Genomic DNA, 25,660 nt, shown 5'->3' on the forward strand with positions numbered 1-25,660 from the left:
TTTGCAGCCATATGTTCGTATTCATCGCGTCTCTGAGCCTTAATTATTTCCGAGAAATACTTGCCTAGCAATTTCTGCAGATGACTTAGTGCCATCATCTCTGTTATGTAGGAGAGAACGTCCTTTAGGCTCTCTTGTTTTGCTTTTTTATGCTTTAAAAAAAAAAAAAATGAACTGGAAAAATTTGTATCTTCATTGGCTAGGAGCTGATCCTGGCTTTTTGTGGAGAGAGGCAAGAATTCCATTCCAGAGCTCTCTGCAGGCAGTGAAAAGTTGTCAGCTTGCCAGCCAGCAACAAGGAAAATTATTTCAAAAATAAAATGAAATCTAGCTGTAGGGCAAAGACAAGTTTAAAGAGCCTGTCCAGCTTGATAGTTAAACATGCACATATTTAAGCATATGAATAGTCCCAGTGGCTTCAGTGAGATGTGCTTGGCCACTTTGCAGAGTACAGTACTGAACTGAAGTGAGAGTAAACTGGATGACTCCCAAACGGCGTCTGTGCTTAACACTAACTGTGATTTTTAAAATAGAAGTCTTTGCATCCCCAGAAACATGTTTTACAGTGAAAGCAGGCTTGTAATGTTGCCTGTATAATCCCAGCTCCAGTAATTACACTCTGTTTATCTAAATAAAAGTCATCCAGATGAAGTCCATAGCTTCAAGCTGTTATCCTTAATGTCCTAAAATGTAGGGGTTTTCAATGTTATTTCCAAGTAACTGCTGCATTTCGTTTCAGAGGTGACCAGGGAAGTCCTGTTACTACTGCATTAACATTTTTTTCTGGTGAAATCTGTTAGTATGGAGCAGCCTTCCCTTGAAGGATAATAGTATTTTAAAAGTGAAAAGATAATTCTCTGGAATACTGACAGCTCTGTAAAAGCAAGGGAAGATGGGGAGACGCTGACCTTGTACATACTGTTGGTTATATGCTTTTGATTATTTGACAACAAATTTTAGTGTTGTAGCATTTCTGAGAGCTTAGATCCTCCGTGCTGTTGCATTACAATTTCTTCAGGTCTTACAGAGCGAGTTGGAAACTAACACTCAATGCTTTCTTACAGCCAAAGAAGCCAAAGGCCCCTGACAATCCTTTCCATGGCATTGTTTCCAAGTGCTTTGAGCCTCACCTTTATGTGTATATCGAGTCCCAGGACAAGTGAGTAACCACCGTGCTCTTTTAGTTTTGCTTTTGGCCGTGCGTTCCTGTTGCATTGTAGGAGGTTCTGTCTGCAGAAAATGAAATTTATTGAAAATTTGATTTCTGATTTCATTACGAGCAGCAGTCGTGGTTGAAGAAAGTTCGAATGAGTAAGGCCTTTGCTTAGGCAAAAACGAGCATTCAGAGGGTTGTGGATGTTGGTTTCATCTGTAATTGCAGAAGCCTGTAGGAATGATGCCTGCTGCCTTTCTGCGGAAGAGGCTTAGTGTTTCTGAAATTGCTTCTGTTGCCTCTGCAATTCTCACTGCAGACATAAGCCCTTCTCTCGTCTCATGTCTTCCACAAATAGTAGGTTTGCTTTTTCTGTAAAATACACAAGTGGCTTCATGGCAGAGGAGTTTCAAGATTTGCTTTATAGAAGCAAGTTATTTGAGATCCTCAGATGAAAGCTGCTGTAGATGAGCTGGCAGTAAGATAACATTATCATCGGTCACAGATTGGGACTTTGTCAGGCTTTGTTCGGGGGTTTTAATCCCTAGAACCCTTCTTCATCTTCCTCTTTGAGTTACAGCAAAATAACTTGGTTGAGGCGAGCTTTCAGCTTAGAACTCTGGGAAGTTTTTACAGCTCTCACCCATGTTGTTTGTGCACCTTGATTCACACCAAGTTTTTAAAAAACAACTCTGACAACAGCAGTTGTCAGCTGGGAGAGGAGATGGTTGAAAAAATGTTGGCTGCAGTCTTTTAGTCCAGGTTAGTGGCCAGAAAGGAAAAACAAGCATCTGCCTTGTGTCCCTCAGCCATCTTATGCTGCCCTTCTGTCTTCCATGGACTTGCACATCGGCTTTGATTATAAGTCAAAGTTAGAGTGTCCTGATTTTGTCCAAACTCCCAGATATCCATCCTGAAAAAGGTTTCCCTGAAATCTTTTATGCCTGAAAGTAAGTAAATAAATAAAACCTCGCGCAATGGTTTGTCATGCCAAGGGTTGGTTTCGCTCTGCAGTAAAAGAAAGGGAAGCAGATTCCCTAGCGTCCCCCCACCTCAGTGATCTGAGCACTAACTTGTTTGAATACTTCTTCCCATCTCACTGGGGGCCATTTTAATCCCCGTTTTGGTAATTCTACCCCACTGTGCTCCTACTCCTTTCAGTTGCATTTTTTTCCTTTTCTTTTACAGTTCCGAGATGTTTTATATTAGCTTTATAGCCACAGGCTGCAAGGAGTTCAAAGAAGAACTGCCACAGTATTCGCCACGCTGCCCTGTCTGCCAAAAATTGCTTTTCTTTGATTTTCACTCTTCTTCCCCCTTTGATTGAACTTTTGAGGAATCTGTTACTGATGTCTGAAAACGAGGAGTTGCTTAGATAATTGTGTGCTTGGGCTTTGAACAGAGAGAGAAGCGGGGCAGCTCCATTCACCGTTGTGTTAAGTTTGGGGCAGAAACCAGCCTGGTCCTTTTCTCCTGAAAAATTGTTTCCATACCCGTTTAAAGAAGCACAGTGCCAAAATCTGCAGCAATTTAAGAGGAGATACCTGAAAGAAAGACTTTAAAGATGCTGTTCTCCACTGTTAACTGCAGCGTAAATATCAGGTTTCTTAACAGCGAAGCATATTTAATTTCTCTTTCCCTTTGGGATATGTGTCTTCAGCTCTTCTTTGTGGTCTGTTAGAGCCACAGAAGTGTACGTGTGTGAGCCTAGCAGTTCTGCAGGAGCAATAATCGGGTCTGCAGTGCTGAGAGTATGCAGAGCTGTGGTTAAGTGTGCTAAAAGGCCTGCGTCCTTCAGATTGTTCAGCAAACTGACGCTTTGCAGTGGGTGTTTGCAGCCGCGTGAGCAGAGGGACTTCCAAAATACTCAGTTAGTGGAAACTATCCTGCAAACAAGCCAGATAGCTCAGTGCCATTCACACCACTGAACAGACTGACTTACCAAGCGCTGTTTTTCTCTCGTGCTGGTTTCTGAGGAGCTGCCTAATTCCTCTTGAGATTGCCAGAGATGCAGAAAAATCACTGAATAGGCTGAGTGAAAGAAAAGAGGAATAATAGGAATAAAAGGATTTGAGAACCAGAATAGAATTGCAATTTTAATTTCACGTTTCCTTTTGGTTAGATTAGGACAGGTCTTGCTCCCAGTAAATATGCTACTGTTTGGTAGCACAGATGTGATGCTTCTGAGAATTTGCTTTGAGCTTTATTGCAGAGCCTATGTGCAAAAAATGTTCACTTTCTGTAGCTCTCCTGCCTTCTTCATGGTTGTTCTCTTTTGCAAATTTTTCTGCCAAATTCTTTGGGCTCCCATTGTATAACCAACATGTTCATAAAAGGTCGTTAGCCTTCATCTTGTGTTTGAGCCAACTGAAACTAATGAGAGTTTTGTTGACGTCAACTGAGGTGTGTGTTAATAGTATATTAGTGTCCTTAGTAAACAATATCCTGATGCTTTGCTTGTGTCCATCTCATGCTAAAACAAGTGCAGTCCTCTTGGCCTGTCTCTGAGAGGCAGTTCGGCCAGGTTAGGATCAGAATGAGCACGAAGTTGCAGCCCCCCTCTCCCAGCTATTTTGGACAGCTGCGTTTCCTCACGCACCCCAGTTGACAAGACCTTGGGGAACCAGGGCAACGCAGACAGGTTTCACTTCACCTTGGAGCAGAGGAGAACATGTGGAGGAAGCATAAAGAAACAAAACCCGTCGACATTCCTAACTGTGCCTTGAGAATATGGAAAAAAAAAAAAAAGCGGCTGGTGACTGCTAAGAAAGCTCCACTTTGCACAGATGGAGCAAAGCACAGATGCAGAGGTAGAAATGCAGCTGTTTAATTCAGCGGGACTTGTGACAGCAGCAAGCCACGTCTGCTTTGCTGGAGAACCTGAGGAATGCTGCAGCTCGTAGCACGTGGGAGCCCTCAGGCAGCAGCCGTCTGTTTGGCTGCCGTACAGCCCAGGGGTGAGGTGGGCTTTGCTCCGCTGCGGTCGAATCCAATCGATGCTGCAGCTCAGCGTTCGATCGCTCATGCCAGCGTAGAGATTTATCACATCGGTTGAGAAGCCTGATGTTTTTACAGTTCTTGTAACCAAGCCGAGGAACTGCGTTTGTAGAATCAGAGCTGCGTAAAGTACTCGAAGCAGAAAGTGACAAGCATCAAGAAAGAGGCTACTTGAGGAGCTGAGTTTAAGCCTAAGAGCTTTGCTTTGCAGTTTGAAGCCCAGGCAGTACAAGCACAGCTCTGTAGATCAGTTGGGCCCAGGCAGATTATCCGTGGTGCAGCAGTCTGTAGGTTTATTGGAGAGGAGCTACATCACCTCTTCCTCTTGTGCACTGTTGTGGGGTTTGCTGGTATGGGATGGGAATTTTTTTTTCACTTTCACAATACGAATAGAAAGAAATGATAGAAAGTGGGGAAAAGTTTTTTTTTGGTGGTGTTTCTTTCCCCTTTCCATGGCAGAAATAAGCAAGAATGTGCTGTAAGGCTGTACCCATCCCAGGAGGCCTTAATGCAGTCGCTTTGCATGGACTCTTGTGCTCTGCTAGGTACTTTGTGAATTTGCCTAATATTGGGAGAATATTTTAAGTTAAATCTCTTTGACAGGCTATTTTTTTTTTAATTTGGATCATGCACAGCATAGCCAGAAGCTTTGGTGACTCAGCAGTAAGTGTTCTGGTTGTGCCATGGGAAAGGGAGAGCTGGAAGAAGCAGAACCAAGACTGTAGAGGAAACAGGAGTATAAAATATGTGAGCTTCACAGCTCATGTTGGTCAGTGGAGTGGTATTTTGTCATCTGAAACGTCTATGTATTCCAGAGACAGAGATGTGCAGCCCCTGGAGGAATAGGACCAGCGGAACTCCCCAAGATCAGAGGGTTTCTTTTGGTTCTGTGTATGCTCTGGCCCTCTGCCATGCTAAAAAAGCCTTTTTGTCAAGATGAAACAGCGGAGCGAAGTTTATTGTTGTATAAAGACCAAAATATTTGAGTAAGGACCAGGTTATAATGAATCACTGGAGACAATAGTGGGGCTTTTTGGGCTTTAAAAAAGAGTTTAAGTAGGAAGTGCACTTTGTGCTCGTGCTAAATAAAACTGCTATAAAGGATGTGTCACGTTGTGCCAAACCAGGTGGTTTCCAAATGGGACCCAGCAGTGGCAGTGGCACACCATTCTGAGCACATCCCCTTGAAAGCCACAATCCCCAAGGCTGCTGATATGGGCAGTCTGACTGTTCCTTCTGCCGGTGCCAGGAATGAAACTCGAGTGTGCATCAAATGTGCTGAACCGAGCCCTGGCACACTTGCGAGCTTTTCTATGTGACTGGAGAACAGATTGAAGCTGCCACTAAAGCTCTGAGTACAAAGGGTCGTTACTCATCCACCCAGTCTTCATTACTGCACGAGGTTTGTGCTGGGAGGGTGGGGATGAGAAGGGGCTGGAACATCAAACCGCTAAAACGTGTTTATTGGTGTCACAAGACGGCATCTGGTTTTAGGCATAACTCTCTCTTCCATCCATTTCCTCCCCCAACATACTAAAATATCTTCCCGTTGTTTCCCTGCTGTAGAAATCTCAGCGAGCTGATCGACAGGTTTGTGGCTGACTTCAAGGCTCAAGGTCCTCCCAAGCCCAACGTGGATGAAGGAGGAGCCGTCCTGCCCAGCTGTGCCGACCTCTTTGTTTACTACAAGAAGTGCATGGTGCAGTGCTCCCAGCTCAGCACAGGCGAGCCCATGATAGCCCTGACCACCATATTCCAGAAGTACCTTCGGGAATACGCCTGGAAAATTCTGTCTGGAAACCTGCCCAAGTGAGTTTAGCTTCCCAAATGCTTCAGCACAGTCTGGTGAGACATTCCAGCGAGGAGCAGATGCTTCGTGAAGATAATTAATAAATACATACTTGTTAACACTTATTTTTCTCTGTGAAAGAAAGCACAGAGCAGCAGTGTGACTACATTTACTTCACAATTTTCTCAAATGTTCAGTTTGTTGTTATGAGAAACAGCAAGAGACCAAATGGTCTGTCATGGCTTTTTTTATTTTTATTTTTTTAAGGGTCCCTGGAAGCTAAATTCATATTTGGCTTTGATTAACAGTCAGAGTTACTGTTTCTTGAAGTTCCTTTTGAAATGCCAGCCCAAGTCTTGTCAGAAAGATCTGTCTTTCAATATTGCCCATACCCTGCTGCTTGGGAAAAAGCTCACACTTTGATTCTTAGCTCCCTAGCGATATAAGCTCAACGTTATGCATAGATATAACTTATAATGAATGTGGTTTATTTGTGTGATGCTGGAGTGCCTACCTGTAACTTTCTGCTCTGTAAAATTTTATATATGCATGAATAAAACTTGTAGGTGGAAACGCAGTGAAAATATAAGTCATTAGAGGTTTACACCGATGTGAGTGCACAAGCTAAAGTTTTTGAGATATAGCCAACTTAACTACAGACAATTTTGTTATGCTATTTGCCATCTTCAGTTTGTTTTCCTTGTAAACCTAGGAGCAGCAGAATGAGTTTCTGAAGCCAGTAAAATCTTTCACAGATGGAAGGGGAGAGGGTTGCATCCAGAGAAGTGGAAAGATAAAATTTTATGTGCATTCTCCATCAGACCTCAGTTGCATTCTTTGTACACGTTTTTTTTTGTGTGCTCCATTTTTGCTGTCCAAGATAAATATCACTGTCCTATTTTTTTAATGGATTTGGATTATGAAGAGTTGAGAGGTAGGGAATTTCCTGACTCTAAACTGTTCTAATTCTTTCTCTGTTGATACACAGCAGTTAATCACTGGAGCACAGTGGAAAGAAGCCGCATCCTCTATGATTTTCTCTGTTGATATCATCAGTTTTTAAAATGGGTTACCAAAGTTTCAAATGCATCTTGACATCTGTTTGGTATTGAGGAGATAAATATGACAAGTTGCTTGATAGTTACTGAGATTTTCATGTAATCTTTAATTAGATTTTGAGTAACTGACAGTGAAGGTGAAGTTAGCTGGAGAAAGGTGTACTCAGCTGGCATTTTAACCTGACATGTTGTGAACGAGTGAATCGTCCTTTTGCATGAAGACTTAATATCAAGTTCCATTTGTCTTCCTAAAAGACATTTCCTAACCAAAATAGTAATTACATGTTTGATGCAAATTTGGTTACACATCACTGCCCTTCGTTGCACAAGGCATTGGACTTGGTGGTCTTAAGAACCTCTTGTGGCTTTGAAATCTAGGAGTATTTTGGCAGTTTGTGTGTCTGTGTACTCCTGAAAGCCTTACAGGTTTTCTTTCTTCCAGGACAACTAGCAGCAGTAGTGGGCTTACCATCACTAGTTTGCTGAAAGAAAAGGAAGGCTCTGAAGTGGCGAAGTTTACTTTAGAAGAACTCTGCCTCATTTGCAGCATCCTTAGTACAGCAGAGTACTGTCTGGCGACCACCCAGCAGGTGAGCTTTCCTCTACAGCACCTCTCAGATGACACCCAACAGCAGTCCCTCTGCTGTCATGAGATGCTGTGCTGTTCTCTCTAGGCTAGGCTAGGGTGCTATGGAGACTGCAGGAATCAAAGTACTAAAATATGCATAGTAGTGTCTGCTCCCATAGATTCAAAAATGTAGAGCTCAGTAATCAGTATTTCATAGAGAAAAATATTGATTTTGCTGTTTCTACCTGAGAGAAGTCGTATGTTTTTAATCTTACTCTGTAGCCACAGTTCTGGATGCTCTCCTTCGATGCTTGCTACATAGTTTGTTTTGATGGGATTGGGAGGAAAAAAGGATTTGCTCATGGTTCATAATTTCTGTTTTATATGAACAAGAAAAACAGTAATTCAGAGTAGGTTTGGGAAAATGCTCGCCTGAAATATTGGGGCAAGGTGGAATGAGGAGAGAAAGTATTTATGCTGATATGCTTTGCAGCCACAGTGCTCCTCACATTCAGTTGCTTTCAAAATGCCACAGATAGTAGATGAGCTGTGATGTTTGGCTGTATCGAGGCCTCTCACCACGAGAACTGGCAATCCTGCTTCTCTGCAGGTTGGGCACCGACAGGGTGTTGGACTACAGCTTTATTAGCGGGACAGGTGCCACGGTGTTAAGCTGGTACATTAGCATGTCATGCTACAGTTCTGTTTATGATGTTGGAGGTTTACTTCTTTGACTGCCACCGTAGGCCATCCTGGCAGATCAGTGTCTAGGGGGTCCAGCAAGGAGAGATTTCTGTTGTTCACTGGCTGAGTTGTGGATGCAGTCTGAGCACAGCTTAGTTTTTAGGAAGCTGAGTTTTCCAGGACTTAAGTTTTCAAAAATGGTTGTGTCAAGTAAGAAATCTGACCTTTCTGTTGGCTTTTTTGTTTCCTAACAGTTGGAAGAGAAACTCAAAGAAAAAGTGGATGCGAGTCTAGTGGAGAGGATCAACCTGACGGGAGAGACAGACACTTTCAGCATGTATGTTCAGCAGATGCATCCTCCCACAATATATCAAACATCCTAGTTTGTCAGCCAGATGGTGCTGGAGTAATACAGCCACAAAATCCCAGCCAGCAGTAGGACCCACCCAGATATGCAGCCTAGGTAAAGGCGTTTCCCTGGTGAAGGAACGGTTCTTCCTTGGCTGGTCCAGGAGCAGCAGTAGTACAGACTTCAGATGTAGTTGTTCCCCACCGTTCTAGCCAAAGGAACAAGAGCACTGGAAAGAGGAAAGGAAATAGTGAGTTTCCATTTGAAACATCATTTGCATCTTGGCAGCTCTGCGAGGTGGCTGTTACATTTCAAGAAAGGAAGCTATTTCAGTACATTCCTTCCTGCTCTAACTTCCCACTGTTAATCAGCGGCCTTGTCAGTATGATCAAACCCCATTTCAGATGTCATAAAAGACTGATCCAATCTTATATTTGGGAATTATAATTGAGAGAAGATTATCATTCATTAAAATAACTTTTTATGTAGTGATGCTAAAAATATTCCCCTCTAACATCATCTCCTCTCCACCACTAGCAAACGTATAGAATATTTTTGAGAGAAAGAAATTGGGGCAAAAAATAATTGTTTTGCCTCATGCCAGACAAAAAGCCTTGGCAAAGATGGGAAAATAATCTGTATCACCAACTCCTGTTCTCCCTAAAGCTAAGATTCAGCCCAGATAGCAGCAAGGTACTCTTTTTTCAGACTTCCTTCCTGTGATACCTCCTGTCTTGCTCCAGTGGGCAGGATCCCACTGAATCTCCATCCATCCATATTTTTCACATGGGCTTGGGCTCCATCCCAGGCTGCAGAGATTCCCCTTCTTTTAGATATTTTTCAGACCTTTTTAAGGGTGTATCCCTGACTGAAAGCTTGGGTTGCTGTGCTATCTTGTGTCACTGCTCAGTTTCCACAGTGGCTGCCTCAAGATGGTCGGTCGTGGACAGCTAATATCGTGTGTTTTGGAAACTTTTATTGTATAGCTTGCGTTTAACTTTAAAGATGTCCAAACCTGGCAAACCATCAGGCCTGATGTATTTTGTAACAAAAGACTTTTTAATTGACTTTCAGTCTGTTCCAGCATAGAGCACTTTTTCAGTCTCCTGTCAGTTTAAGTCATAGCTATAAAACTCTCTTTGGCATTTACTCATTCAACATCAAACAAGTTGTTTCTTCTGGGATTTGATGTCTTGTTAGGCAGGATCATAAAGCAAATGATAAAACGTTGCTGATTACATACCCTGGGAAGCATTTCTTTCCTCACACAGAGTGCAGAGCTACCATGAACACCTTTAAAATAATTGACTGGGAGGGTTTTACTGCTGTGGAGGTTAAGCGTTTTCTTTGCGCTCTTCTTGAAGCTCAACAGAAGGAAAATTATGGTTGTTTAAACCCAGAAATCCATGCTTCTTCCCCACCTCGCCCCCTTTGATCTGTTTTGAGGTTATGGATAGTGTTCAGAGCCCCCTGAAATCCTGAGCTCACTGGGCTCTCTGTTAGAGCCCCAACAGCTTGCTTGTGGCCTCTGCTTCCTCGTCTTCAAATTTCTGTGTATCTGCCCAGAATTGTATGGGGCACATTTTTATGTGCATATTTTATGCACGTAATCCTGAAGCTGTAAACAGGCATCTGCAGCAGATTTAAAGTTAAGTTGTTCTTAAAAACTATACTTAGTGAAATGCACTCACTTCTTGCTTTTAATAGGAGCTGTCTCCAGTGCAGGCACTGGGTTACGTGCCCCTGAGGGTGGTCTGAGCTGCTGCAGATGGCGTTTCTTCACCGTTACCTTAGGATCAGTTACACCTTTAGGCACATCATTGGGTTCTGAGCCTTACATAGAGGGATCAAATATCCCTCTAAGCAACGTTATGCTGTTTAAGTATAAAAGAAAAAAAAAGTCTTTGTCCTTTAGTCTGGTATATGTCTTTGAGCAACTCAAACAATGGATGGCTACAGTCCTAGACGTAGCGTAAATAAGGCTTCTGCCTTGATCTTCCCAAATGGGTGACACGCTCTGAACTCACATAGATGTACTTCCTAAAGTCATCTTCACAAGTTTCTGTGAGTAGTAGAATATTGACTGTGACTGCATAGCTGATTAATTCTTTTTTAAGGCTAGATTAAATTTTAAGCAGAATTCCCACCTGGCCCTAATCAGTACTCAGGGGGTTTCTCCTCTTCCTGATGCAGGGGGGTTGCCCAGTCTGACATCTTTGATCTCCAGCCCCTTTTATGTGTCAAAACAAAAAGATTAACTGTAAAAATATCTCCTCTATGCTGAAGCACCTTGTGTGGCTCCCTAATGAACAGCGTGCAGATTTTCCAGGGTTCTTTTCAGTACAATTTTAGCCTTGTGTATTCACAGCATAATGGATCTAGTGGATTTTCTTCCTTCCATGGTCAAATAAGACAGTTCTGATACTGTATGAATACTGCTCTAAAACTTGTGCTTATTTTATTTTTTTCCAGCGTGATCTCCAACAGCATACAGCTGTTAGTGCAGGACCTGGATGCAGCCTGTGACCCTGCCCTGACTGCGATGAGCAAGGTAAGGGTGGATTTGTTTTGGGGAGAGGGAACGCTCAGAGTCTGCTGATGGCTTGATTTCACTCTTGACATATTCTTTACACTGCCCTAAGCCTTATCAATATATTGATTGCTTCTCTCTTCTTAGAGCAGCAATTGCTGTAGCTAGAAATATATCCTTCACTCCAAAAACTATAATTGACGTTAGAGCTTTCATTCTTTTGCAGCACATTAAAGCACACAGACAGTATAATATTTTCTGCAAGTATCTATTTCAGACTTTCCAATCCTAATGCTAGCAAGAGTCTTAAAGATTGGGAGAACTTTTTTTTTTTTTTAGCATGAAACTTCAAATGCTACACCTCATTTGCTATCTTCATTTTCTTTGAGGAGGAATTTTACTAGCCTGCTAGTTTGTGGCGGTTAGATGGAGGTGGTTGAAGGGTAATGTGGAATTGGGATTGAGCCCTATTGCTTCTGTGATCCTCTTGAGGACATATGGAGCCATTCCTAGAGAGGCCCATGTGATTAGTGCTTAAGGATTTTGTTGCAGTTACGCTGCTGGGTTTTATGTGTTTGAAATGCAGAGCTGTGGTTTCTTGCCAAAGTATTGTGAAAACCCAGACTGCTTTAGACGGAGGTGAAGACAACAAAAGTGGATTGCACTATTTTTTTTAATTAGAAATATTAAACATAGAGCTGCGTTTTTGTCAGATCAACACACTGTCTTGCTGCCATGAATTTTAATAACTTTCTGCTTTATGATGTACTCCAGCTGTAACCAGCCCCGCCACCCCCAACTAATATTTGAAGTGGAATGCAGCTAGCAGTAGAGCTTGTACATGTCCCACATGGAAAGAGGATTTCTTTTTTCCCAGTAAAATATCACCATTAGGAAGGGCTTGGCACTGCAGGTGTCACTTGTTTGCCGTGACAGTTCCTCAGATCTCCTCCTGAACCCACCTAGTGTAGCAGTGTTTGAATCACTCAGCTCTAACTGTTTACACCCAAGTAAACCACAACCTTGAGAAAGCAGCAGCTGGTGGGCCATTTATTTTTGTCTTTGGAACACCAGTAAAATGCAGCATATGTGATGAGACTGACGATATATAAACAAGTTAAGTGCTGTGAAATTAACTAAATAAATACTTGTCACTGGTGCACACATTCCACTCTTCGCATCAGACAGAGTCCCTTTATATGATCTTTACTAGACCTGGGTTTGGTGCAGGAGTTGTTTCCCTCACCCTCCTCTAGCCTTTCCTTTAGGTCTGGCTTATTATTCTGACAGGTAAGTAAGAAATACATATAATTATTCAAACACACAGTTAGTATTTAGAAGTGTAAAATTTCAGCCCATATTGAAGGAGTTGATGCTGTTTGGCTGATTTATTGCAACTTTCCTGTGATGTGAAGGCACGTCTGTCTCAAGACCACTGCTCCATTAGAGCCCTTCCACTGACTAGCTTCTTTTCATTTACTTCACTCTGATATTCTCCAAGATTGAACATTGATGATCCTTTTTTATTTTCTTGCAAAAATATTTGGTAACTATAGAAGTAAATTAAGAAATGCTTACACCTCTAAATCTGCTTTGGCTTCAGATGACACTGAGAGAGTTAACAGGGAATACAGCATCATGGATATTGCTTTCAGCTGGCAGTGGTGCTCAGTTTTGCTGATTCTTGAACTTAGGCATTCTGGAAAAAATAGTAAATGATGACAAAGCTCCATTTTACAAAATCTGTAGGTGATAATCTTTACTCAAATTCTACAACAGGTGTAAAATGATTAAACGTGGCCATAGGAGGGGAATGTGGGATAGGGGAGGGATTGGCCCTAAACCCCTGGTGCCATAATAATTTGAAAATATCTTATAGGATACTTTTATGCAAGTGCGTTGCTCTCACTTCAGCCTGCCACCTGCACCGCCCCATGTCTAAGTGAACAGGTTTGCTCTTGTCGCTTGTGGTCATTTGCTCTGTGGTTGTGAAAGTTGTTCACTACAATTTTCAATATCAGAGCTGCTTCTGAAATAAACGTGGGCTCCCAGAAAGGCATGTCTGTATTTTGGAGCTGTTGATGGCACAGATAGCTATAGCTTGTCCCCAGTGCAGAGCCAAGCAGCTGTGCTAGCTCCAAGGGGCCCTGTTCTCTGCTGCTCTGCAGGGCTCGGTAGCTCTTAATAGCGAGTGCATGAACACCATGGTGGGAAGAACAAATATGTAGACAATTTCCTCCTGGTGACAGGGCTACCAGTGTGGTACAAGTGCCCCTGTAAATTCTGGGGGACTCCTGCTAACGGTGTGGTACCCTGGGACAGAGCACACACAATTCCCCTGCTGTCCTGGGGGTCGTAGACGTTGGTGTGTGCACCCGGAGGGCTAAGGTAAGGAGGAGCAGCCACTGGGGAAGTTTGGGTGCTGACAACAAATCACCTGGTGCTGCACAGAACTTTTTGTGGATGACAAAGTACCGTGAACGCGTTGTGGCATTTAAGTTGCCTGGTGTGCTTTTTAATTGTTGGGAAGAGGAACTGCTAAGCTGCATGAGATATTTTTGCCCCAATTAAGTTTATGGATTGCGCTGGATAAGGTTTTATTTATTTGCTGAATTAAACATCAATTTATATGTAAAACTGTGTATGTAAGTGGGACTGGGGGATATTTTAGTGCCTTATGTAGCTTGCTTGCTGTTTTTTATATTTTGCTAAAAAAAAAAAACCCTTCTGGCACAGCTGTAATTTCCCACTTCCTTACAATTGAGTGGACAACAGCAAGTGCTTAAGCACGGAGCTTTAATGATCTCTCCACTACATCCAAGGAAAACCCAAGAGCAGAGCGATCGGAGCTGCCAGCTGCTAATTAAAAGTCAGTGTGAGTGCACTGCAGCCAGCAGACAAGGTGCAGCATACAGCAGAGTGCAAACTAAAATGGTTTCAAAGGCAGCGATATCTGCTGCCTGCATCACCCTCTGGCCTTCCTCCACCCTCCCACCTCTTCCTGCCTGGGTGACACAAGGTCAGGGGAGAAGGCGGTGGCCTGGTGGTGTGGGTGCTGCCTGTGCCCCCTACCAGAGCCTCTAATGATGTTCTCTACATCCCTACCCTAATGAGTAGGGATGCTCGTGTGCATGGGGAGAATTGGAGACTGATTCATCCCTGGTTAAATCCACAAAGCGACCCCATTAGCTGGAGACCCATGGCTGCACTGGGTATGTCACAGGGACCTGGTGGTTCCTAGTTTGGCTCTTTCATCCTACTCCTGTCTCTTTGGGGACATAGGGACACGTTGGGACATGGGATTCACAGCCAGGTGGACCTGGGAGCACTTGAGGGCTTCCACTATGCCCAGAACATTGTACAGCTCTTGTTTTGTACCAAACCACTCTGGTTTTGCTCACGGTTTCTCTTTTCTCCTCCCCTTCCTTAGGAAAGCACCCTAAAATCCTGAGGGCTGTGTGTTTGTGCTATGGAAAACCAACTCTGAGGGTATCACGGGTCCCTGCTGTGCAGCCAGCCACGTCACCCAGGTCTTTGGGGCGTGCGGGTGCTTGGGGCTTCTCCCTGGGGCTGCCGAGCGCGGTGCCTCTGCTCCTGTCCTGCTCCTGCCCTTGGGGCTGGTTCTGTGTGTAGGCTGTGTGGATATCCCAAGAAAAACATAGGATGGGGGAAAAAGAGGAATAAATTTAAAACGACAGGAACAAAGCTTTACCAGAAGAGTTGGGCTCGTATTTCTTCTGATGACTTTTCAGTATGTGTGCTATTCCTTTCATTGCAGCTACTGGGTTTTTTTCTGGTGGAACGCACCCACACGCACACACGCACAAAGGGCTATTTTTACTGCTCGTGCTTTAAAGGCTCGGTTGTAAAGTATTGCTTTTGGAATGAAAAGCAACAAAATGAGAAGGCTACTGTTTTGTTGTTGTTGTAATAATTCAGCTCAGCAGTCCCTTCCCACTTTCTGGCTGATCCTGTGTATGGGGACGGTCTGTTCGTTTGGGAATGGCCAGCGCTGGGAGGCTGTGTGCGAGTCCATCAGGGAGGCAGGCACAGAGCCTTTTCTTCTGATGTGAAAATTGCCACAAGCCACAGAAAAGCAGTTGTCTTCTGAGCAATCTTCCAGCTGAAAGTAAGACGGAATTAAAACCTGTAGAGCAAGTGATGAAAGAAATCTCCCTGCTAGCTCCCCGGTTACTGTGCGATGAGCACTTCAGGGTTTTGTTTGCTTGGCTAAAAGAAAAGATAGCTGTGGTAGGATGTGTGTAGACTCTGGCAGACACTGAATTTGCAAAGACTTAGGCTTTTTTGCCCATTAAGTCACTTATGCTGCATGTTTGGGTGTAATTGAACAAGCTGGGTTGCAGGGCGCAAAGTAGCTGTTTCTAAATTAAAGATAGGAATTTTTTAAAAAGTTGCATGAAAAATCCAGAACTTTTGAAGAAAGGTTTGAGGACAAACCTAATCAAAAGATAAAACTCATCTTCTGCATCTGCCCAGTTTTCTGTCCTGATTTTCATACAAATCTTATTCTTGTTCGATCTCCAACATCAAGAGTTGCATCTCCACCTTGCTACATGGAGCACGTTGCAGAGTGCATCGTCTCTGAACAGTAGCGGTGCTAAGAGCACTTTCACCGGGGAACATGAGCACCCAGCAGACTTTGTATGCACATGTTTTGCCAGGGACATCAAGGTCCTACCCAATTCTTTTTTTTCAAACAACTTGTACTGTGTGCTCACTGTGCTTTTTCAAATAAAGCTTTGAGGAAGGCGAGGGAGCCACATATCTGGCTAACAGGGAACAGTCTGTTGCATTTCTGCTGATGGTAAATGAAAACGCAAAAAGAATTACTCAACCTCTCATTTTATTTTTTAATGTGTATTTGGGCTGAGGTGAAGCTGGCATCCTGGCTGGTACACCAGAAGTGTTTTCAATGTGAGCTACACTGGTGTAGAGTGTTTTGGCCTTTGAGACTATTTCTACCTCTTCCATCTATCTGTCATCAGTCTCACCAGTATTAAAGCTTTGGCTGCCATACAGGAATCCAGACTTTGCAAGCTTGCAGTTATTTTCTCAAATGCCTGTAATCAGGATTTATATGGGCACTTCATCCCAGAAAACTGGGAACTGTTACATATTGAAGCAGTGTAGGGTGCTCCAAAAGCCTTTTTACTGCTAATGTTTCCCATTACCAGGCAGAATCTCTCTCCGCTCTGGTGCAAAAAGGGCCATTTTGGGTTTCCCTCCTTTGTGTTTTGTTCTGGGAATGGTTTTGATCAGTCAGTGTAGTGACGAAGAACATGACCTTGGTCGTGGTGAATTGCAGAGGCAGTCTCTTGATTATTCCTTAGAGATCCTTTGGCAGGAAGCTCGTACAGTTTTCCTTGCATATCACTTGAACCCTAATGAGTTACACAGTCTTTTTGCTTGTTTTTTCCTCTCTGTGCAGATGCAGTGGCAGAACGTGGAACACGTTGGCGATCAGAGTCCTTATGTCACCTCGGTAATCCTCCACATCAAGCAGAACGTCCCCATCATCCGCGACAACCTGGCATCCACGAGGAAGTACTTCACTCAGTTCTGCATCAAGTTCGCAAAGTAAGTTACCCACATGGCAAAGAATCCCTCAGGGCCTCTGCTTTCACTACTCTGTGCATGACGATTTGCCTCCTCAGTGCCTGGGCAAAGACCCTTCCCACCCAGGGAGAGCACAGAGGGAGGTGGTGCAGGGCAGCAAGCACCAGCAGCTGCTGGCAAGGTTGAAAGACACTTGAATTTCTTGTCTCAAGTTTCTTGCTGAGGCAGATTTTCTCAGACGTTTGCACTGATTGGTTCCTTCTTGTGTGCCTAAACCATTCCATAAAATATTTTGATGATCAGTGGTCACTTTTTGCCAAGTACGGAAGGTTTGGGGCTGGACATTTTAAAAAAGCTGAATATAGAGGACTATTACTGAGGAGTTGACAGCTCTTGTTATGGAAACCTGCTTTTCCTTCAGTGATAAAAGACTGAAGTACTTCAAGCACATAAATTTTGGTGCATCATTTGCCTTAGAGTAGCTTATCTATCAATTGTAGGACTGTAAGGATGGCAAGAGTAATGAATAAATTCTAAGTTAACAGATTAAAATCTGCTTTTCTGTGCAAAAATGTTTCAGAAAGAAGTGGAAAAGTACATTTGGATTTTGAGGGTAATTATGAGTGTCTTCCCGGCAAGTCACTTGATGTTGGGCAGGGTGAAAGGAACTGGAAGGTGAGACAGGAATTCCCCTTGCCTTTGGAATCAGGGTTGAGGGTGAAGTCCAAACTTGGAAGCTGTGTCCAAAACCAAAAGTCTCTTTTTTTGGGAATACACTTTGAACTCTTTCCTGCTTTCCTGAGACCAGTTGGGCTCTGCATGCCAGTGCCCCATGAAAAAGCCCCGGGAAGAGCTAGCCGGTTGTCTACAACCGGTTGCATGGGGCCGTCCTGGTAGAGGCTTGGGAGCAGTACCACACGTATCGCATGTCACTCTTCAAAACACTTAAACATTTCATTCATCTCTGATAAGCTAATCATCCTGAAATAAACTGCATGGCCTGGCAGTTACTGTGTGGGTTTGAGACCAGAAGTTCAGTTCCTGCTTCAGCAGGAAAAGATGCAGTAGGCTCTCGTGAGAACCGTTAGCTTTCGCAGCGAGGAGGCTGGCCTGAGAGCTTCGTTCCCCCTTTCTATCTCTGGGTACTCATTAGTTTGCATTAAAGAGCAGTTACTGATAAATCATATTATGACATTGCCCATAATCACTGTTTGAAATACTGTCCCAGTCGAAATTTATTGCACTTAAGCCTTCTGTGTGGTTACGCTTGAATTTTATATCGCTAACATGGTGATAAATAATATAAAAAAACATTTACTCAGCTGTTCATAGCACACTCTTAATACCTCAGCTTAGTTGTCTCCCTTTTAACTTTATTGCTAAGCACATACCGAGTAAACTCCGGGTAAAATACCCAACTCTCACATTCAAGAAGCGTTGAAACCTAAACTGAGGGCCTTCCTCAGGGCTTGCTCTATGGAAGATCACAGAAACCTGCAAAAAAACTACTTTAAAATCTTTTTAATAGTACTACATCCCTGATGGGTGGCACATGAAAATTAAGACACAGTCCAGAATTGAATGGATTGCAGATCAAGTGCAGAAGTGAAAATTTGGTTGCAGGAGAGCAATCCCTAAATACTGGGATTTTGCCAGACAGTGTTTAGAGTTCTGTGCCACTTGCTTTTCAGGAAAGCTATCAGAGTGATAAGAGTGCATTATCTACTTAAAACCCTTCTGATGTTTTAATGTGCACAAGTATTTGTGTGCTTGAGGCTCTGAATTCTTATGGAATATGCTGGCCTGTCTAATATAAATACCTGGCTTTTTGTGTGCTCCACCACGCTGAAAATCCTTTTAACAGGCGTTGTGCTCCTCTGTACATTAATGCCTGTGTCTCTGAACTGGCAGCCACTTCTCAGCTCTAATGGCTTGTGTGTAGGGCTGGTATTGAGTTACAGGACCACAGGGGAGAAGGCATCGAAAGTCACTAAATTTAAAGCTGAGGGATCCGAGCCAAGTCTGGGAGAAGAAAAATTGCCATCCGAAATCGCATCAATCCTCTAACCTGATCTGTCGCTTTTGCTTTGTTGTGACCAACGTGCAGCCCTCGCTCCTCCGAACAGCGAGAAGCAGCTGAAGCCACCGACGTCCCGGAGGTGCTGGCAGGCTGCTGAAGGGCTCTGCTCCCCTGCACCCTGGGCCTTATCCTCTGAAATCAAAAAAAACACAGCAGTGTGGGGCTGGGGCTGCTCTGCTGGGGTGTGTGTGGGCACTCGGTGACCTGACCTCGGGGACGAAGAGCCGAGAGGCAGGAAAAACAAACAGCTCTCCCCTTGCCAGAACAGCGGGGCGTTAATCACAAACAGCTCAACGCGCTGGGTGACTGCACTGCACCTCCCTGCGACCGCCCTGGCCTTCGGATCCAGCTCGGAGCGAGAGGAGTCGGGAGAAGGATTGCAGTGAGGAGGCTCCCGCTGGTTTTCTAAGCCCGGGTGAGTCTGCGAGGGCTGGCCACCGCCTCGAGGGCGGCGTGAAGCAAACAGTGACACCAGGATGCCTGGAATGATATCCTGGAGTAGCTCATCTCCCGCCGGGGAGACAGCTTGTGGTTGCATCTCTGTCTGCCTTAGCGAAGCGTTGTGTTTAATGCATCATCAGCGCAGGGGATAAAGAAAACACAGGCTTTGGCAGAGCCACACCCTCGGATGGAAGCCTCTCAGATGCTGGGGTTTCTGTGCTTTAGGTTCCTGCTCCGCCTCGCGCTGCTTGATTTTTACGCTGGGGACTTGTCTGCTTCTATGGAGAAGATTTTGCTGGATTCCGTTTTATGGCTGAAACTGCAAACGATTTCTGGCATCCAGTCGAGCTCCGTGGATGTGCAGGGAGTAAAGGCAGTCAGAGTACAAAACCGTGCGCGCAGCCTTTACCGCTGGAGACGCACGTACCGCTCACGTCAGGATCGCCTGCGGTACGCTCCGAGAGCCAAACTTCGAGCCCAGCCCAGGCAAGAAACCCGAGCAAATTTTTCACTTAAGCGCAACTGCTCTCGACGGTCTTTGCTAGACAAAAAAAAAAAAAAAAAAAAAGCCTCAAAAAAAACAGAGCAGTCCTTGGATCTGGTGTTTTGTCTTGTCTGTCCTGCCGGAGTCGAGAAGCTGTTTCCAATAAGACAGCGTGAAATAACAGGCGTGCAGGGATGGAAGGTCGCTCTACCCTGCTGCAGTGCTTGTGGGTGGCCATCCTAAAAGGCCTGGGAATTGTTTCAGGCAAGGGAGGGCTGTCTGTGGGAGACCGTGTGGTTATATAGCACAAAAAAAATAGAAAAAGAGGAGAGCAGGGGGGTTCCTTTGCCTGCCAGTCTGCCACCATGCAGCACGAAAGGCTCTCCCTGTTTCTCCTGCACAGCATGAGCGTTAGCTCTGTGCCTGACCCTACAGAGAGAGAGAGCTGGACCCCCATGCAAGATCAAAGGTACAATTAACCTCTTGTGCTCTTCCACTCGTAGCAAGCTGCTGCCTCCAGAACTGCTGGCAATTGTTCATTTTGCAGGACTGCCGAAGCTCCAGCTGTGCTTGGCACTCTCTAATTGCCCTCTGGGAATTATTTATACACCTGAAAAATGGACTTGTAAGATAGGTTATGTCTCTGCTTTAATGCTTTAGTGCAAGAGGAGACGGGGCTTGTTTCCCTCCTCTTGCTTGGCTTTTGTTGCCAAGGTCATCTCTCTGGTGGCCAAATTCAAAGCTGTTTGGGGCAGCCCAGTAGCTGGTTCTCAGCAATGATTTGAAATTGTTCGACTTGACACCTCTCCAGGAAAAGATGATTCAGTGAGAGAGGTCGTGGCTGTGTCTGAGGGAAGGAGCCTTTGCTTGGAAAGATTCTTTGTTGAGCCATTTCTTTTGATTTGCTTAGCAGCTTGGCACGCTCCGTGCCTGAGTTACGCTTTTGTCATTCTTTCATGAGAAAGGGGTGAAAAATAAAAGCCCTGGCTTGGAAAACAGGTGGCAGGACAAACAAGATGCTGTCCGTGCTCCCTTGTTCATCGAAAGGAAACAGCTCAACAGATGCAAGGGGGAACCACACTGAAATTAGATCACCGTAAGCAGCACCTCGTTCAAGAGGACAAAAACCAGACCAACTTGCAAGAACTCAGAACAGAGATGCCAAAATCCAAGACCTGCCACCAGATCGTGGACGGGGCCCTGGAAACAGCATGAGCCCTGCAGGTGTTCAACCAGCAAAGGCCATGTGGAAGAGTCAGAGTATGTCATAAAAGCAAAGTAAAAGGAAGTAAAACAGTAAAAGGAAGACGACAGGATTGGTGTCGTGGTCCTGACAGATGGCTCACCCCTTCCAGAGGGGTTTGCTCTGCTGCCTCTGAATCCTCACGCTCACTTGTGGGTTTTCCTGGGGCTGCAGCTTGGTAGGGCAGGAGCTTGTCTGGCCAGCCCCCCTGCTAAAAGGGAGCATCAGCTTTCCCACTGAAGGGCGAAGCTACCGCAAAGCCTCGTATCAAGAAGCAAAAGGCTAAAACCAAAGCTGATGTTCTGGAAGACGTTGCCCAAGGTGATGAATGTTGGGCTTAGCTTCTGCCTTTGCCAATTTCTGCACTGTTGTGTGTGTCATTTAATAATCTTTGAGTCTAAAGCCCATGTCAGTAAAAGAGGGTAATGGTGTTTTCCTTTTCACAAAGCTTCTCATCGCCCTGATTGTGTTGGCTAGGAGCTGTCTGGAAGAGTGCCGCGCTGTGCGAATGGCCAGGGCCCAGCAGACCTCCAGCCTTGGCTGGACCTCAAGTCCAGTCTGTAGTGTGCATGCTATGGAATTACTAGTATGCAGTGAAATGTAGGTCCTGGATACAATCAAGATACTTCCACTCCATGAGTAGCTGCACAAATCCTGGTGTGTTGCTGTAGTTGTCATGTGCAATAGTTTGCTTGTTCTTGAGCTTGTACTGTAGCACTTCACATGTACTCTGTAGGAATTTATGTACGGAGTATGTATGCAACTTCTCAACTTTAAGATCAGCATAGATATAAAAAAAATAAATAAATCAGTTACGATTCTTTCGCATTTAGTGTTCTTAGTGTGCCCAGTCAGATGGAGAACCATGCGCTTTGTCTCTGTGGAAAGCCGTGCTGTTCTGTTCTTGTGTGCTTTGTTGCCACAGAATATTGTACGACTCCAAATACTGACGTTTGTGTCATTCTGTGTCTCCTCTGCAGCTCCTTCATTCCCAAGTTCATTAACCACCTCTTCAAGTGCAAACCCATTAGTATGGTGGGAGCAGAACAGGTAAGCAAGCAGTCACGTTGGCAGTAGTATTTCACTTCTGTGCTCAAAAAGTAAAAGGGTAAAAAGGGGCTGAGAACTGTTACATGGCCTGAATTTGGTACAGCTGAGTGCTCTCTGGTTGTCTGGAAATTGCACAGTCAGTGTAAGGCACCAGGGATACGTTCTGGTGGAGGACAGGGTTAAAGCAGGTGTGTAGTGGTGTGGCCACAGCTGACCCTGTAAGGTGGGAGGGAGGTCCTAGGCACCTTCCCAGGCAGCTGAGCTCTCCCTCTGCCAGTCAAAGCACCGTAACAACAAACCTCCGAAGCACGTGCCTAATGTGTCACGGTGAGATCGTCTTCGCTGTGCTCATGGAAAGGAAAAGCGAGTTGCTTATGACAAACGACTGCAAGAAGCTCCCATGTCTTTCTCAGACTGTTGCTTTTACATCCCATTTTTCTCAAAGTAGGTAATCGCTCAGTCCCTTTGCTGCTACTTTCAGATTTCTAGCCCTCACCGGTCTTTTCTCACCTCTTTAAACACACACAGTGTAATCAGAAGGGTGCAGTATTTGGGGTAACTTGCTCTATGATATTCTAACTCCCAACACTTCATTATCTGGCAGTAGTTGAGCACTCTGCTGAATTTAGCTGCTCCTTGCTGCTTGTATAGCTGCTGGTCTGGTAAAAAACAGCATACAGCAGGCTGTGAGCTTCGTGTGTCAGTGAGCACAGGATATTGCTTAGTTCTGTGTTGCAGTTCTCTTTAAAATAAGAAAAAAATCAAGTGGTTGAGTAAATGCAGAAATCCTGATATAATTGCTGATTAGCTGCAAGAGAAGGTAGGGTGTTAATTCATTTGACCTTGATATTTAAATAATGGCACACCTACAGCTAATCAAGGTGTTCCAGTTTATGCTGTCAAAGGGAAGAGGACAGAGAAATCCGCCTGTGCCAGGTGCTTTGCAGCCACAAGTCACTGCAAGCAGAATCAGCAACTCTGTCAGAGTCAGCAACTGGTGCTGATAAATAGCCGTGGGGATAAACAGCCGAGGGTGATCTTGTCTCCTTGAAGTGCCGTGACAAGGGTCAGTTCCTTCTGCAGCCCCGTTACCGGGATGTTTTCAGCGTGAGAAGCATTATACTTTTAAGCCTGTTGGATTACAGCAGCTAAAGCAGCCTGGTTTACGGGGCCTGGCTAACGGGGTGCAATTTGCTGTTGCAGCTGCTGCTGGACACCCACTCCCTGAAGATGGTTCTCCTGGATCTGCCTTCCATTGGGTCCCAGGTGGTGAGGAAGGCTCCCGCCAGCTACACGCGGATAGTGGTGAAAGGCATGACTCGGGCTGAAATGATCCTGAAGGTAACTCAAGACTTTTGATAAGCTGCCAGCCAGACTGCTGGGCTGGGAACCGGAGCGAGCGAATTCCAGGGGGCCCTTCCTTTGAACGCAGCGTTGCAGAGCGCACGTGAATGTATGCGTGCTCGTAGGGGTGTGCTGCCAGCTGTTCTAGAGACCTGGCTGATTTGCCTTGGTTTTGCTGCCGCTCCCTTTTAACGTAGCCTTTGGGTTTTGGTCCTCGTTTTTCAAGATAACTTGAGCGCTCGAGTTCTGCTTCCCAAAAGAGTCGGGGCACCAGACTTCCTTGGGAGCTCGTGAAAATCGGAGCTAACATCCCTAAGTGTCTGCCTCGGGGCAAAGCCTCCAGTTCAGGTTACTCCAGGCCTTTGTGCAGACTCCATCACGCAGGGGAGCCAAGCCGTGCTTGAGTCACCTGTTTACTGTCTAGTGTAACAGCCAGTGCAAACATGTCTGGGTTACTGTATTCACCAGAGTCCTTTTTCATTTTCCAGACCTGGTGCCTGGAAAATGACCCAAAAGCAGTGTGTTGTCTTCATAAAGCGTAACAAGCAAAGCGATCTCCCTGCCTCCCCTTCCCCCCCGCTGTTGTCTCTCTGAAATAAGAAGTCAGGCTTGATCCCAGGGGAAGCCCTGGGAGCTTTGCAGTTATGCTCTGCCGGGCAGGGGCTTGTCCCCCACTCGCTCTCAGCACTGTGGGGATGTGACTCGGTGGCACCGGTGTCAGGTGGGGTGGCCAGGCAGCAGCAAGAGCCTCACACAAACCACAGCCAAGGCAAGGAGGGGTTGGACCCGATGGGGTTGGGCCCGGTGATCTCTTGAGGTCCCTTCCAACCCCTACAGTTCTGTGATTCTGTGGGTGCAGGGACTGGGTTCCCGCTGCTCACTGTGGCTCCCTAGGCAGTGTCACCATTCAGTTTGCTCTCTGACTTCATAAATTAGTTCTGAATTTCTCTGCTTTTGAAATAAAATGACTGAGGTGTTAGTGGATGAGTTAAAGCAAGTCTAAATTTTTGTAGAAATGACCTGGAGAAAAATTGCTTTTTATTGTTAACAGGAGCAGGAACATGGGTGCCTGCTGCATACACAATCAGGTCTTTCCTTGAAGCTCGCATACACAATCAGGAAAGCAATGGAAGTAATTTCTGTCCCCTTAATATCACCCTGGCTTCATCGGGGCTGACGTGAAGGTAGCGTAGGAAATGGATTGCTGCCGCTCAGCCCTGAGCCTCGGGCAGCGAGCGGTGGAAGCGTGGCAGGTTCACAGGCATCAGCAGCACGGGTGCCTTTTCAGACATCCCATCCTTGCCGTGCCTCTGCATAAAGCACTTCTGCTGGCCCCAAGTGAGGGCTCAGTGTCAGAGCAGGTAGTAATTAAACAGCGACACGCTCACAGCGTTGGATGCTCCACGGAGAGATTTTACAAAATAATGCCCCATATAATCGGCAGGTGAGCAGGCTGAATGCTGATGGAGATCTGTTAATCGTAGTGGCTGAACGTGATTGCCCAAAGTCTGGGCAACCCACAGCCCAGCATCTGGGGCTAGTGTCAGCACCAGCCTCTTGGTTATGGGGTAGAAGAGCCTCTCAGAAGTGCCCGTTCGTGCTGAGCCACCGGTATTTCTGCAGCACTGTTTGCCTGCAGGAGCCCAGAGCTGGCTGTTTGTCTTTGCCCATTCTGTTTGCCTTGCGGGTCGTCTCTTTCTGTCGGTGCTCAGCCTGACTCTCTGCTGCTTCCAAATTGTCCATTAAAGAGTCTTTTTTGTAAGAACTCTCTCACTCCATCAAAAGTACGGGCTAATGCCCTCCTCCTCGGGGTTTGCAGGGCTCTCCTACACAGTACAGAGGCTGTTCAGAAGCGATGCTGTGCTGCACGCAGTGCCACCACACAGTGCTGCGTCCTTGTACCAGCGCAGCTAATTCAGGGGGAGCATCGTTAAGCCCGTAGATGGCACAAACAAATTATTTCATTGAAGCCGTAGAAAGCGCAGATGCGAGCAGGGAGGAGGGAATCTCAGCGCGCACGTCCCGCAGAGCTGTTTCCTTTCTCCTCTGGCTCCGGTGTCTGAAGTTCCAGCTTTTCATCTTGGCATACGATTTTTACAAGGGCTGTAAATTAAGGCTTTATAAGTGTACACACGGCTATGATGTTTCATTGGTCTGAAGTGCAGCGAAAGAAAGAAACGTCTCGGTGACAGAATGCAGCGTGGGGTGAGATGGGTCAGTGGAAACATATGGAAACGTTTTCAGAGACAGGGAAGAGTCTGGTCCCGGGCTGTTCCTGCCCTACATGTGCATATGTACTTCCCAGAGAGGTGC

General features: G+C 45.3%; 1 protein-coding gene across 1 annotated transcript in view; it reads left to right on the forward strand.

Moving 5' to 3' along the window:
* Positions 1 to 25,660, forward strand: part of VPS53 (VPS53 subunit of GARP complex) — a 59,808-nt gene that overhangs the window by 31,213 nt on the left and 2,935 nt on the right. The window contains exons 13-20 of the mRNA XM_084493408.1: positions 1,065 to 1,159; positions 5,717 to 5,959; positions 7,440 to 7,587; positions 8,504 to 8,586; positions 11,071 to 11,149; positions 16,578 to 16,726; positions 21,934 to 22,003; positions 23,207 to 23,344. Coding sequence (XP_084349534.1) covers positions 1,065 to 1,159; positions 5,717 to 5,959; positions 7,440 to 7,587; positions 8,504 to 8,586; positions 11,071 to 11,149; positions 16,578 to 16,726; positions 21,934 to 22,003; positions 23,207 to 23,344 — 1,005 coding nt within the window. The remainder of the gene's footprint in view (positions 1 to 1,064; positions 1,160 to 5,716; positions 5,960 to 7,439; positions 7,588 to 8,503; positions 8,587 to 11,070; positions 11,150 to 16,577; positions 16,727 to 21,933; positions 22,004 to 23,206; positions 23,345 to 25,660) is intronic.

The sequence above is a fragment of the Aythya ferina genome (genome assembly GCF_964211825.1).
Source record: "Aythya ferina genome assembly, chromosome: 19".
NCBI lineage: Eukaryota > Metazoa > Chordata > Aves > Anseriformes > Anatidae > Aythya > Aythya ferina.